At 35.5% G+C, this 14798-nt stretch overlaps 1 protein-coding gene across 1 annotated transcript; it reads right to left on the reverse strand.

Moving 5' to 3' along the window:
- Positions 1-2933: 2933 nt before the first annotated feature.
- LOC118048210 (polyadenylation and cleavage factor homolog 4) lies at positions 2934-10679 on the reverse strand. The gene is made up of 7 exons (XM_035057804.2): positions 9923-10679; positions 8505-8606; positions 7927-8184; positions 6896-7021; positions 6357-6830; positions 4136-6028; positions 2934-3360 (listed from the first exon to the last, which is right to left on the reverse strand). Exons 1-7 carry the CDS (start codon positions 10298-10300, stop codon positions 3334-3336), a joined length of 3258 nt encoding a protein of 1085 aa, XP_034913695.1. The 5' UTR covers positions 10301-10679; the 3' UTR covers positions 2934-3333.
- Between the last annotated feature and the right edge of the window lie 4119 nt (positions 10680-14798).

Consider the following 14798-nt stretch of genomic DNA (forward strand, 5'->3'; position numbering starts at 1 on the left):
TATTATTATTATTATTATAGTCTTAAAATTCATCTCGGAGGTTGACACAGGGTAAAGCCAGGTTATGGATCCGAATGGTCAACCCAGGTTGATCCATTTTTTTTTTTAAAAAAAAAAACATTGAAAGCAACCTCGTTTTGAGAAAAAAAATTTGAAAAAAAAAAACAATAGTTTTTTTTAATCCTAATTGATCGGGTTACGAGTTGACCTGAAGTTTTTTATTAAATTAGATCGAGTCAATCTCTCCTCTATATTTTTTTAAACTCTTATTAGTCCAAATCTCATATTGGTTGGGGCTTAACCAACCTGATAGGCATTAATATCAAAATTGAATATAAACTACATTAAAAAAAAATATTAAATCATTTTTCAAACATAAAAGTTTGACAATAACATGTATTAAAAGTAAAATAATATTTATATTTATATTTTATTTTATTTTGTTCATTATAACAAAACAAAACAAAGATACTAAGTCAATCATCCTATTTTGTACACATGCCGCACACAATTATATCTTCATTTTTTTCCCCTTGTGTTTCTTGTCCTTAAATATCTTACTATCCCTGTCTCTATTTGTTTTTTCAAGATTCATAGAAGGAAAAAGGGGTTCAGGCGCTGTTCTCAAGTTTAGTTGACGAAGCCGAGAGGGAAAGAGATTCATACTGGCCGGTAGGCAAATCGCACGGTTGAAGATGATAACCAAAAGCCAAGTTAGTATGGTCTTAGGAAGGCTAACAACCGGAGGGGCTGCTGTCGGTCTTAGGAGGGCTGACAACCGGAGGAGCTGCAGTCGCTACCCAGGAAATCACATCTTTACATTCAGGAGAACCGGAACCAAAAGAAGCGGTGGCGATTTCCACACAAGTAGACTTGAGAGAGGTCCAAGCTCCGTATGACGATGATGATGTTGTGGCCATGAACTCACCATCACCGTCATGATCTCCAATTCCGCTCTAAGAAAAAACCAAATGATGCTCTTGCATGGTGGATTATAGAAAATGAACCGAAGGAGTTTTCTTTTTTTTTTTTCACATGGTATCTTAATTGTATGGATCTGGATTAATTTTAAAATTTTTTAATTATATAAATTTTTAATAATTTTAAAAAAAATTCAAATTAATAATTATTAAAAAATAAATCCAATACTGATCAATTTAACTAGTTGAATAGAAGGAGCTCTTGATCAAACCAGTAACGACCCTCCATACAACTTCACCGAAGTCACAATTATGCTAGGAAGTACAGTATCTTAATTCCTATCATTGACCAATGGGATCGGACCTTGACCAAGTCACATCCCACCACCGTGGTCAACGCTCTAGTAATTATTCTTATATAAAAAGAAAACGTACAAGTAATTAAGATACCATTAACTTACAACGACGTATTTATTACAAATATAATAAAACCGAAAGACGGGGGGGTTGGGAATAGCAGAAGCCACGTTTCGTTGTGGAATACAACAGCGAAATAACTATTTTGTTTTGTTTTTTTATTAATAAAAATATTTGGACTAATTTATTAACATTTCAAATAATTTTATAACTCTAAAACTAATAATTATATAAATAAACTTGTGATTATTAAAATGTAAATTTAAGTTTGACTAGTTAAGTTAGTCTTAAAGTTAACTATTTTGTTTATTGTGTTAAATAACAAGTGGTCTTGCTTACAAGGCTATTAAGTTTTTTTTTTTTTTTACATAAATAATGAAAATACTAAATTATTCTTGAAGAAAAAAAAAATGCTTTTGATTCAGAGGTATTATCAGTTTTTTATATTTCATATTACGGTTAGATTACTAAAATGTTCTTAAAGTTAATAAAATCAAAGTTTTTTGTCTTGGGATATTTATATCTTTTCAGGTTGTTATTTTTTGTTTTCTCAAGGACATTATTTTACTTTACAAAAATAATATAATATTGAATTTCAAAAAGGTGATAACGCATGTCATTAATGGTTGAGTGATTTGTTGTTGGTAGACTTTTTTTTTTTCTCTTCGCCTGTTTGTCATCCATCTGATCGCTGCCCTACAGGCCATATTGCCTCAGCTTTGCCAAATTGGAGGCTGAATTTGCTAATTCACAATGGCTATGAATAAGGGCATCCCTCCCATTCACTAATGCCTTCAAGGGGAGCCACGTGGAGCCTAAAAATATGTCACAGGTGATAAACTTCGACACAGTTTTTTTGACTCAACTGGCAGAAAAGCTCATTGAAACAAAACCGTTCATTTATTTATTTTTCACGGTCTTGACTAATCCCCTCTCTAAAGAAAATCTAATGTATTGCATCATCATAATTTCTTTTTTAAGAGAAAACATGGGAGGTGTGATGGATCCCACGATTAATGGTACAGAGCACAAAGATCCATGACTTGTGTATCAGCTACCACGTACGATTGAATCCCACGAATTACAAAATCTACATGAATTTGTGATGACATGTCTTTGACACTATGCAAATAACTGTATAGCAATCATAAGAGCTCACCTTGATATGTATATCAGGAAAACAAAGACAAAAAAAAAGATAAAAGAAAAAAGAGAGACTATAATGAAATGAAATAGGTGCAAAGTTAGATATCAAGTGTAGATGAAATTGTTTGTGTTTATAGCGTAAATCAAACATAAATTCAGATCGAACAAGAGCTGGATTTAACTGGAACATATATTGGCCGAGCCAATCCAAGAACATGACCAGTATCCAAGGAGATAAGAAAAATCAACAAACTCTTCAAGGCGAAAGAATTGAGGTGCAAGGGAGACGAGCATTCAATTTGTGGAAATCAAAGCCATAACAAAAATGAAAGGCGATGAAACAAATAAAGTTGGAAGAATAGAACAGGCAATGCATCATAATCTACCAAACAATGTCCATGTGATCAGCACTACTAACATAGCAACACCAAACATCTCCGACAAAAGAAATGAAAAGATAAAAGAGTTACAAGCTACTTCATTATTTCCAATCTAATGATACAATGACTGATAAATGCAAAGCTGGACGGGGATTGGTCACAGTTACTTGTGATTGCGTTACGGGCATTGGATGGTGGTGGAAGTTCATACCAGCCTTGGCAATTTCAAAAAGAAAACATATAAAGAACACACAAACCAAATTGGCGAAGAATACTGATTTAGGTATTTCTATTGGACTATAAATTAACACTAAAAAAAAATACAGAAGCACAAAAGGTACAAGACAACTCTCAGCACCATTTTGGTGCGAAACAAAATTAGCATGGCATGCCCAATCACAAAACTGATGTATTGTAAACCTGGACTTCCTAATTGCCCTCTGTAGGAGCAATCTGCAGGGTGTTCCGATTCAGGTTGAGGCATTCACATCCTTTTCCTGCAAAACAATTATGGTTCCATCAATGAATCAGCAGAAAATGACATGATGACCAAATCAGAAAAATAAGAAAATATATGAGTTCAGTACTCTGGTCATAACAGATGTATATTATGGACAGCACTATTATCAAAATTTAATTATGAGTAGTAATCCGACTAATTATAATGTGTTAGAAGTATGTGGATGGGTGAGGTTGTGACAAAATGGTCCTCACAAACATCAGCAAAAGAGGGAATGCTCAAAGTGCTTAATATTTTCAACTGGTAAGCCATCTTTCTTATACTAATCTTAGTCACAAGTATTCTAATGCATCGAGAAGAGTTCAGTAACAGCAGCGAATCAGCAAAAAAAGGCTAGTGATGGGTACAGGAACTGCTACATGAGAAGCAGCAAGCACTGCCACTGTTATAATTGATGATCAGTAAAGTTGCAAAAATAAATATAGTCAAATGGCTGCAGCACCTGACAGACATTTGAACCCAATCTAGATGTGTACTCAATTATAAAAGAAAGGATTAGATCCCACCATTAGAACACACCTAGTACCCACAATCAGGACATCACTAGACAGTATTCCACCAATTACACTAAAAACCCAAGTCAACAGTCGAATTGTAAGGGCGATATAATCAAACAAGATCAGAAATAAGCCCATACATTTCCCCTAGAGAAGGGACAAATAATGCGTCCAATCATTCAAGAGATGTAGAACATCTTAAAGGTCACACATGTTAAGATCAAGTATCACCTCAAGAGATTTAAGGTCCTTTACCATTTTAATGCTGCTTGCTAGTCCCAAGTCACAAAGTGAACTTTCAGATATACAATTCACATGCACAGTGGGACCTTTAGAACTCTCCTTTGTGGTTCCTATCTGACCATCTCCGGATGGTAACGTCATACGAACTGCTCCTTTGAACATCCATTTATTCCTTTCTTCACAATAATAATCTTCGAAAAGCTTACCACACAAAACACAAACACAATGACCTTCATGAGCAAGAACCGTTTTATCATCATATTCCGTTGTCTCTTCAAAATCATCCATTGAGCAAGACTCAACTCCCAATGGAAGTCCTTCCTTTTCAGTAAGCCAGTCCCCTAAATCAGCATACCATCCCCTAGTTGCCCCATTTATACCATCCGATTCTGGCTTCCTCTTGTTATGCCACTCCAGGTGTCTATGAAGACGTTCTTTAAGTTTAAGTTGAAGGCCACATAAGCTGCATCGATGAGGAAGGTCCTCAAAGAGTGAGCTGATCACAGGTGGATGCAGTTCTCGGATTACTTCTGGCTTAAACTCCAATCCTATGAGATCATCTATTTCCACTTTGGTGGCTTGAGACAGTGCAACAGAACATTTGGTATCAGGTTCTGGGATAGATGCTTCACCTACCGTGGATGAATGCAGAGTGGCAGAGGAAATTGGTTCAGAGCTAGGGGTAGCGATGCTTGGGTTCTTCTTTTGTAGTTGACTAGGTACCTGGGTTGGCAAAGGAGATGATGTCTCCGACTTTGATGTAGATATCAAACCCTTCGCAACTAACGAGCTCAAAAGGTTTGAAATTGGGTTTGGGGCTTTATTAACAGCATCAGTAGTCTGTTCTGATGAAGGTGGAGAACCAAGTGGAGGTGGTGGCCGCTCATCTTTCCTCTGAGAAATATTTGACACTGTTGGCAACTTATCTTGTGACTGAGCAGCAGCTGAAGATGCAGATTCAATCCTGGCTCCTGAAAACGAAAACTGAGGGGGAGGCCCACTTGGAAGAGGAGGCTGAGTAATTGACTGTGATGGCATTTTCCCAATATCCTGAAAGTTTCGATCAGGTATGACACCAGAATTTATTTTGGAGAGAATTCCAGTCTTCATAACAGCAGCCAGCAAACTACTTGTGCTAGATTGTCCTGAAGTTCCTGCAGTAAATGGATTTAAATGGTCTGCCGCAGAACTTACAGAAGATGATGAAGTTCCAAAATTGGAGACTGGAGGCAGGTGTGGCCTCTGGATCTGACCAAAAGCTTCAGACTCTTTGGAATCTGGTTGTCGTGGCTGTGAAAGATGATGCTGGTGGCTTAGTTGAAAAGAGGGCAATGAAGGAGCCTGTAAATCTTCAGACTGCAATTTTGGCAAGTTACCAAGCTGAACATTTGAAGGCAGCAAATTTCCTGAAAATTGAGCCCTATAATCAGGCTGGGTCATTGACTGGGATTGATGGTAGTCTTGCTCTCCTGAATTCTGCAATTGTGGATAGCATGCTTGAAATATGGGCGACGATGGTCGTTGGCGTATGGGTGACTGTCCAGATGGTGATGCAGCACCTTGAGACTGAAACTTTTGTTGGCCTAAGGTTTCAGTGGACAACAATGATGTGTTTTTGGAAGATGCTAAGCCTGCCTTTCCAATATGAGATGAACCCAAGATTGGTCGAACAGCCATCCTGCCCAATGAAGACCTTGAACTTGTAGCCGCACCACCAATAGTGGCTGAATAGCCCTCTAAGTGACCTGTGTTAGTAGTAGAAGTTCCAGAATTGATCAATCCATCTGTTGAGTGGGACTCTGGCAATTTCCATGGTGAGGATGAACGGAGCCCAATGGTAGCATGCTCTTTCTGCTCAGTAGACAACGAGTCTGAAGAAGTTTCTCCATCAAATCTTTCAAGATCCTGAACATTAAAACAAAGTGGGAGACAAGGATTTGGATCAGCCCCTCCTCACAAACTGCTGAGACCAGAATCATCTAAATTACCATTTCTAAAAATCTTCATGGTCAATCAAAAATGAATTGAACATATGCATACCAGAATACCTTATATTATTACATCTTGGACCAATAGTATTTCAAATAGCAAATTTTAAAATGATGGTTTCCATTTTAAACATCCAATGCAACTTTTTTACATTTCTTTTATTTACTCCTTTCATTCAGGCAATAGATTTCTCAAACAGGAAGTATCATTACTCAGTTTAAGAATCTTATCTGTTCTGTCTTACCATTTTGTCTGAATCATCAGGAATCCAATGATCTTTCCTTGAGTTATTGGAAAGACCGGCTGCATTGTGATCTGATAATCTAGAGTGCATGTCCCAAATGTACTCCTCTTCCTCAGAGTTTTTCCAGTTAGAAGATATCCCAGTCTCGCTTCTTCCAATTCTCTGTGTTGGCTGTAGATGTAAATCAACCATAGAAGACTTGGATGCTGGGTAATTTGGGAATCCGTGCTTCGTATTAAAACCGTTTCTTTGCCCAGATATTAGCTCTGCCGCATTGCTGTTGCTGCTAGTTCCATACCATGGGTTCTCCTGCCCTTGCCCTTGCTCAGCAACCCTTCCACTTGCTCTTCCAATTCCCAAGCCAGACTTCCTTGAAACATCAGAACCATATTCAAAATCCCCATATATGGCACCAATTTTTTTCTTCTCGTGAACAGGCTCACTTAATGCTTCTCTATGTGAGCGTTGAAGGGTCTGCAAAACTAACTAAATTAGCACGATTTCATGTTAAATATAACGGAATATATTATTTTACATACATGTGTTTTAACAGGAGGATCCACCCATGGGCGTCGAGTATCAATACCGACAGCTCTGTCTGGGCCCTCCACATCCTCAATTGAGTTGGCTACTGGAACAGTCAGGACATTAGACACTCCTTTTGCCTTTATCATATGAAACCAGACAAAGAAAGAGATATATTCAGTAGGAAGGTAACACTTCACTAGAAAAGGAATCGACTAATCAGTCAGTCAACTCAACATTAGAATTTCTGCACCAGAATTTATCACAAGCACAACATTCAACGTATCTATGGTTCACCACACATCTATTTGTTTTTTTATCTGTAGTAAATATATGGGAATTTGTTCAACTGATTGCAAAAATCTATCTGCTTCTTTATCTTAGTACATTAGTGAGAATATCCCACTGGGAAGTGTCAGATTGTTACAATACAAATTGGTAGTTAATTAGTAGGAAAAGTGAGTGCCAAGGTAATCAACCAATATCATAAAGATAAGACCTGACTGTAAATGGTCATGAGTGGAATAAAATTGACTTCTTGTCTCTGGCTTAATTTCACCTCATTCTCTCTGAACTGAATCCATTCTTGGATCAGTAAACTTCAAACACTTTCACCTACACTGCCCAAACACCTGAATTCCACATTAGCTGGCATCACTTGGTGGAAATTTTGTATCAGTTATCAATCCCCGGACAAAGGCATGCCTAGCATTTTTAAGCCCCGTGTAACACTCAGAAGATAGAAAAGAAGAAAAGATATTTCCATATATAAATCCTGTTTTAGTCATCTCTATGATTCAACTAGAGAACTATCCTTACAGTAGGAGTTTACTCTACCCCGACAAAAAAATATCCATCACTGACTGTAATTTTATGGACAACAATTAATGCATTGACAAAGCAACAGAAGCAGTCTAAACTCCGCATTCAGCAAGACAAGAACATCTCAAACTTAAGACTAAGAAATAAAGGTGGTGCAAAAAAGTCTGCTCTAGCCACTGAAACTTTTGAATAAAGTCAAAATTGATTAGGAAATTCCACTTACCCTACTAGACTGCTGAATGCGCTGCCTTTCCAAGTACTTGGGATTGACATGGATGCTATTTGGTGGCCGTTGAGACTGAGACTCAGACCTAGACGCTGCAGCACCTGCAGATGAACCATTCACAGCAGGAGCAAGGCCAAGTTCTTTCTCAATCATCTGAAGTGGCTGAGGAGGGAAAACTCCTTTCCAAGTTCCAAAAAGATGCCGCATACTTGAATGTACAGGGGAATCAACCTGCCTATATGCCTTACAGAAAACCTAAAAGACGCAGAAATAATTGATAACTACCAAATAATAAATGAGCTTGTAACCTCCTACAAACATGGCAATGGTGAATAGGTGATCAAGTAAACTATCTGTGAAAGGATGCATGCACTACTTGTAGGCCAAATGAAACAACTAAAACACGAGACAATAATTACATCCAAACAATTCAGAGTGGCAAAGACCATTATAGAAATTCTATGACAGAATTCTTAACTAATTTCTTTAAATAAAACACCATATTTTACACATGTATCGTTTACAAAAATGCCACATCGCGTGATGAGAGTCTACATGCAGAAAAAACATCTCACCTCAGGCAGTCTGGCAGCAAAGTATTTTATGTAATCCCTCCCAATATTCTTCACAATGCTGTCTAAAAGATAAAGAGATGGAAGCTTTTGCTCACTGGGAACCTGCACGTTAATTTCGTAATGAGATTCAATACACCAGGGGCAATATTCTTTGAAACAAAAAACTGAACAGCATAAATGGCAGCCAAGAAGCAAGAAACAGAAGAAAGAAATTAACATTCAGACTTATGAGCTGCTCAGAATATTAGCAATGTCTCAAAACTGTCAACACGTATACTATCTCACAATGATATCCATAGAGCTAGTTTTATCTGCAAATAATTTGAAGCCTACCGAGCAACAGAAAAGTCTCAAACAAAATTGAAAAAAGAAGAAAATAAAGAATGATACAATAAAAAAAGAAGTCAAAATGAACCTATAAATTTTCATTATAGCATTAAAATACGCATCATACAGCACCCAACTCCAAACTGATTTACAAAGCCAAATTGAAGAATCCTTCTCCCTTTGCCTTTTCTTTTCGATCCAATTCCAACTCTCTTGTATATCTTGCTGCACTTGTAGTTAAGTTATTGCAAACCTCAGAATATCTCAGGCTCCACCATAATAACTTCCATACATCAGGCAGAAATTGCCTTGTGTTCTCAGACATTGATTTTTTAAGTCCTGCTGGCCTCAAGAAAACTATGGCAAAGAAAGGTGCGCTCCTTGCTTTTCCTTCCTTTTCTTTTGGATGAATTTACAACTAAAGCATCCACAAACAATCATGCATCCAACAGAAACACCTCTACAAAAGAGTGGCAACAATAATTTAAATGTGCCTGGATAGCTAACTTATATTTGTTAATTTCTTTCAAGAGACGGACAACATATCCTGACAAAAACTCTCAGAAAACTATACATCAATACATTTCATCCACAAGAAATGAGAAATTCATCCAGTTCGGATTCGGATACAATTTTTCCATCCATATTCTCAATGACGCTGGCTTCTCAAAAACATAAAACAACCTTCATTAACTACAGAATATCCACTCCAATAATTTGAGTAATGGGACAATCATAAATCTTGGGAGTGACAGTAGAATTCACAGGAGATACAGCAACATCAACGATTGAATTTATGGTTAGTTTTGATGATGGTTTGCAGACATGCCATATTATGGCTCCCCGTAATTCTTATAAACCCACAGTGAAACAAAGGCTTTTAAAAAAAAGCTTCGAGAATTGTAAGTTGTGCTTGATCAGAAAAGTTTTCATTAATCTGTAATTACACCCAACCAGTAATACTACTACTACTACTAACTACTAATACCGCCATTTCTTTGGAACTGCTCAATGCTTTCTCATACAATTTAATTCAAAACAACAAATGGGGCCATAACCAAAATTTACTAGAGTCAAAACTGATGTTTCACCTCAAGAATATTGGCACAGATTGTCGCAGCAACAGCTTTGGCGGCGTGGAGATTCTCACCCGCAATTATAGTCAAGTTAGTGATTATTGGCTTTGAATTGAAAGTCAGCTCCGCCAAAGCAGTCTTATACTGACTCACTAGCTCCTGGTATTGCTGTGGCTGTGGCACTGGCTGTGGCTGGTATGCACTGCTGCGATTCGAATCATTACTCTCTAAATCTCTATCAACTCCAGGCCTATATCTTGCAGAAGGTGCAGCTGCCGGTCTCTGCGTGAACGGGCGGCCCTTATGGTTTGCTTGCTCTTCAGCTAATCGAGGTTTCTTTAAGCCTGGTTCTCTTGATCTATCGAAGGATCTACGCGTACTCTCCATTTCCATTACCGTGCAAAAATAAAATCGAAACCCTAACCCCAATTCCTACCCTTAAATCAATCTTTTCGTTACACGTTAACCATCATCAAATCTAAAAGAATACAACAATCGAACTAAAGAAAATAAAAACCCTAACCCTAATTTGTACAAAGATTAATTTGGATACAAGCACTTGGAGGTATTACTATTGTTCAGACAGAAACTAAAAGACAACAAAAAACATATAGTAAAATATAAAAAGAGAAAGAGAGATTGAGAAGGTGATTTGTGGAGTGAGGGACAAGAGAGTGAAGCTCGGTTTTTTCAAGGCGGAGGAGCTCAGCGCAAATAAACGGAGAGCGATAAGACTAGAGTCGTTTGATTTTATAATGGTTTACGGTCATCGAAAGGTCCCTGTGGTTCCACTATTCATTAACATTAGACTTTGATTTCGAAAATTATAATTTTGTCCTTCTGATTTTGGATTTCTTACAAATTCATTATTACGATTGGATTTGGGTTCAAGTTTCGCCCTCGCATTTGCAAACACTGTTCGGATGAATTTCAGTAAGGGTTCATCGCAAGCTTTCTTTTCTTTTCTTTTTCTTTTTTTAATTAATGTCGATGTTCTAGTCTGTGTACTTTTACCAATCTCACGAGTTCTAAAATTAATAATTATATAAGCTTTCAATAATCCTGGGGTTTGTAAAACTCAAATTGATGACCTCTAAAAAGCAAATTCAAAATCTAATCAGTTAAGTTACATCTCTCAAGATTATGAAAATGCATGAAGTAACCATTACATAAAGGTGTATCACCAGCTTTGATAGAAAGGGTGAATTACCCCATCCAAATCCCCATTTAGCTTTTTCTATAATATAGTAAAAGTTTAAATTTTTTATTTAAATTATTTTTTATATATATTTAAATTGTTTTGATATACTGATATTTGATACGTTAAAAAAATAATAATATTATTATAGTAATAGATGTTTTTCAAAGTGTTTTCCAAGTACAAATCAATTTAAAAAACAACAGTTATAAAAATATCAAAACTTAAAGGTGAATAAAAAAATCAAAAAACCGATTAAACCGAGAAAACAAAAAAAAATAACTGGAAAAACTGAATAAAAAAAATAACCGAAAAAACAAACCGAAAATAATTGTCCCTACCAAAACCATCTCTTTTTAACCATGAGCCCTTTTCTAAAACCATTAAATACGTTTTGGATATAAAAGAGGATATCTTCAAACTTTTGGATGAGCATTGTGATTTTATAATAATCCTAATGAAAATTGATAGTCAAATTTATACAAAGAACTCCAAATCTATTCTTAAATTTAAATCTCAAGAACTTGGTTACATTTTTAAACCACGTATCTAGTTTAACTAAAATCAAGGGCATCCATTAATGAAAAGCTCTTTTACAAAAACAACGCAATTGTTCTTATTATTTTCACAGCCAACCTCGATCCTGACAGGGTAGAAGACTCAAGTTACGAGGTCGTTTTACTAGAACCAGCATGTTAGCTTTTTTTTCTAGCAAAACATAAAAATGAAAGGCATGAATATGGTGAGGCGCCTCACAAAATACACGTTAGTGTTAGAAATCATGTTAATGAGTTCGATCCAATTTTCAACAACTGAGGTGGTCTGAAATGCTTTGATGGTTGCGTTGCTGCTTGAGTCACTCGTTTGTGGATATCTAATTCTCAACCTTAATGTTAATACATTATTTAGTTATCACTAGTTCATTAACATCTTCGGTCAAATTTTTAAAAAATTAAAAAAATATTTAGATTATGGGTATTTTTTTTGGCAATGACATTAAAATCAGTAAATTAGATGAACGATAATAATGTAGTTTAGATTTTAAAAACTCAAGATGATATAAAATTCTTGTAAAAAACAAATCAAATTAATTAATTTTATAGAGACTAAAACAAAACATATTATGAAGACTAATTTAAAACAAACAAAATTGCTTAAAGAAATTTCAATATCACCTTTTTTATATATATAAAAAAAAAGGATTGGAGACAAGAATATATTTGACCGACTAAGGGTTTAAGGTCTAATCTGTTAAGCCCTTTATTTGGGTTTTGAAATCCAACATGTTTTATTTTTTCTTTTAAACTTTTTTTACTAGGATAAAAAGTAGGAATTTTTTTTTTATTTTTAAAAAGCTAAATGATGAAACTAAAAAAAAAAAAAATCTACAAATGACTATTTTCATATTGAAAAATATTGACATATGACATACCAAAATGGCCCGGGTCGACCCATGTTAATATGTTATAATCCTGGATCATTAGAGGGCAACAATCATACAAAATAAAAATGAACAAATTAATCCTAAAGAAGAAAAAAAAGAAATACATCACGAACAAATATTTAAAATAAATAAAATGCTTAAAAAACTCAATCTAACATATATTTTTTTAAAAAACATATGTAAATAATAAAATATTGGACTGACCTAAACCTTGCACATTAATTCGTTAAATCCATGACCCAAGCCATGGACTTAATTGAGTTTAATGATTTTTTGTATTAAATATCTACACAATGACTACTTTTATATATAAAAAAATATATTGATATGATGATATAATAAAGTAACCCGAGTCAAACCATGTCAACATGTTATAACCGCAACTTGGATCATGAGAGGGTAACAATCATGTAAAAAAAAAATTTGAACAAATTAATCCCAAAGAAAAAAAAATACATCACAAATACAAATTCAAATAAATAAAATTCTTAAAAAAAACTCAATCTAGCATATTTTTTTGAAAAAATTTAGATGATAAATTATTAGATTGATCCAAATTTTACATATTAACATGTCAAATTTACAATCTAAATAAGAGACTCAATTAGGTTTAATGAATTTTGTATTCAATATTTTATTTTATCTAAATATAGAATTTTTAAAAAAGTAAAAAAATAATTCAATGGGCTTATGGCCCAATATGCATGGATTATCTAAAAAATAAACCCAGACACCTGAACCTGCATCTTTCTGCGCACCTCAATTTAGTTTTATATTTTTATCAATTGGCAACTGGGATTAGTCAGATTTTTATTTAAAGAATTTTTTTTAGCTCTAAACAAGGTATCAAATGCATGCAGGGTTCTATTTTTGTCAAACATGAAAAGATTTTCGCCAATGTTCTTAACATGTAATAGGAGAGGAGCTGTACAATAGATCCCAGAAAAAGGAAGTTGTGTTCACAAGAATGCAAGGGAAAAATCTAAAACACAGCAAACATGCTAACAACACTGAATAAACGAGGATTATAATAATAAATTCACACTTAAACCAACTGAAACTACTTATTTTGAAGAAAAATGCACTCAGGACAGAACATATATTTTGAAGTTGCGGATAACCAAGCACCTGAATCGTCTACAAGGTCATAACTCATAAACCATTACAAATGAAACTACATGATTTTCACACACTGGAACAAGATAACCAAATTACCAAAACTTACCAGGATGTTCAAAAATATAATAAACCGAACAGGAGAGTAATGCTCTATGTCTCTGGTTGCAGTCCTGCAATGTTCGTAACAAGAGAGTATCCATAGCTAGAAGAGAAAATCTGCAACACTGACCTAATCCAACTCTAACAGAATATGGATGAACAAGAATTAGCTAATACAAGAAGCCAAAGAATATTATAATGAAACCTGTGGATCTCTAAAAGAATGAGATTTGGTTCTCAATCAAATAATATTTATGAGAGATGTCCAGTTATCAGACCCTATGATCTATAAACTATACTACACGAGCCACACCGTGCTGGTGTAAATGAAACCCAATAGGTCTAATATTCATTTATTTATCATCTTCTGGCTGGCCAGCTTGACTATCAGACTCATCAACAGGACTTTCATCAGCCAGCCACTTATCCACGCTCAAACCTCCTCCTGCTTGTCCAGAACCTATATCCCAGATATCTGAGAAGCCACCTGTTGATCCCAACTCCGGCATCTCATATCCGACAAGATTATCCCATGAAACATTGCTAGAACTAGACATACCAGCACTAGTGTTAAATGCCAAACTCCATACATCCTCTTGTTTAACAATTCTTTCCATGCCAGGGGAAGATAATTCTGGAAAGCTTTTCTCCATCCCCAAATCCTCAGGAAAAGAGACAAAATATTCAAGACCAGCCTCATTTTGCGGGCTCATATCAATCTTTCCTTTGAGCTTGGGATCTTCAAATTGCATGCTTGATTGCTCTTCTCCAACCTGCTCTGGTGTTTTGATAAATCCCTGTCCCACTCCTAATTCGTCTGAGATGGCAAATTCATCAGGTGCAACAATTTCAGGTAATGGCATTGCTTCGCTGCCAAGACCCAGGCCTACCATGTCTTCTGAGACATAATCAGGAGATTGATCAATAGAGGCTGGACTTGTATCTGGGACCACAGAAGATAATGTGATGTTTCTCCAATCAGGCATGCATCTCATAATCTGCCCTTCCATTGATGATTCAGGTAGGGCATG

The sequence above is a fragment of the Populus alba genome, chromosome 6, assembly GCF_005239225.2.
Source record: "Populus alba chromosome 6, ASM523922v2, whole genome shotgun sequence".
Lineage (NCBI taxonomy): Eukaryota > Viridiplantae > Streptophyta > Magnoliopsida > Malpighiales > Salicaceae > Populus > Populus alba.

Coding starts and splice junctions, on each gene's coding strand:
- LOC118048210 (XM_035057804.2), bottom strand. CDS start 10,300: ATGGAAATGGAGAGTACGCGTAGATCCTTCGATAGATCAAGAGAACCA. Junction 8,607..9,922: donor TCTGTGCCAATATTCTTGAG/GTGAAACATCAG, acceptor ATTAACGTGCAG/GTTCCCAGTGAGCAAAAGCT. Junction 6,029..6,356: donor CTGATGATTCAGACAAAATG/GTAAGACAGAAC, acceptor TTTAATGTTCAG/GATCTTGAAAGATTTGATGG.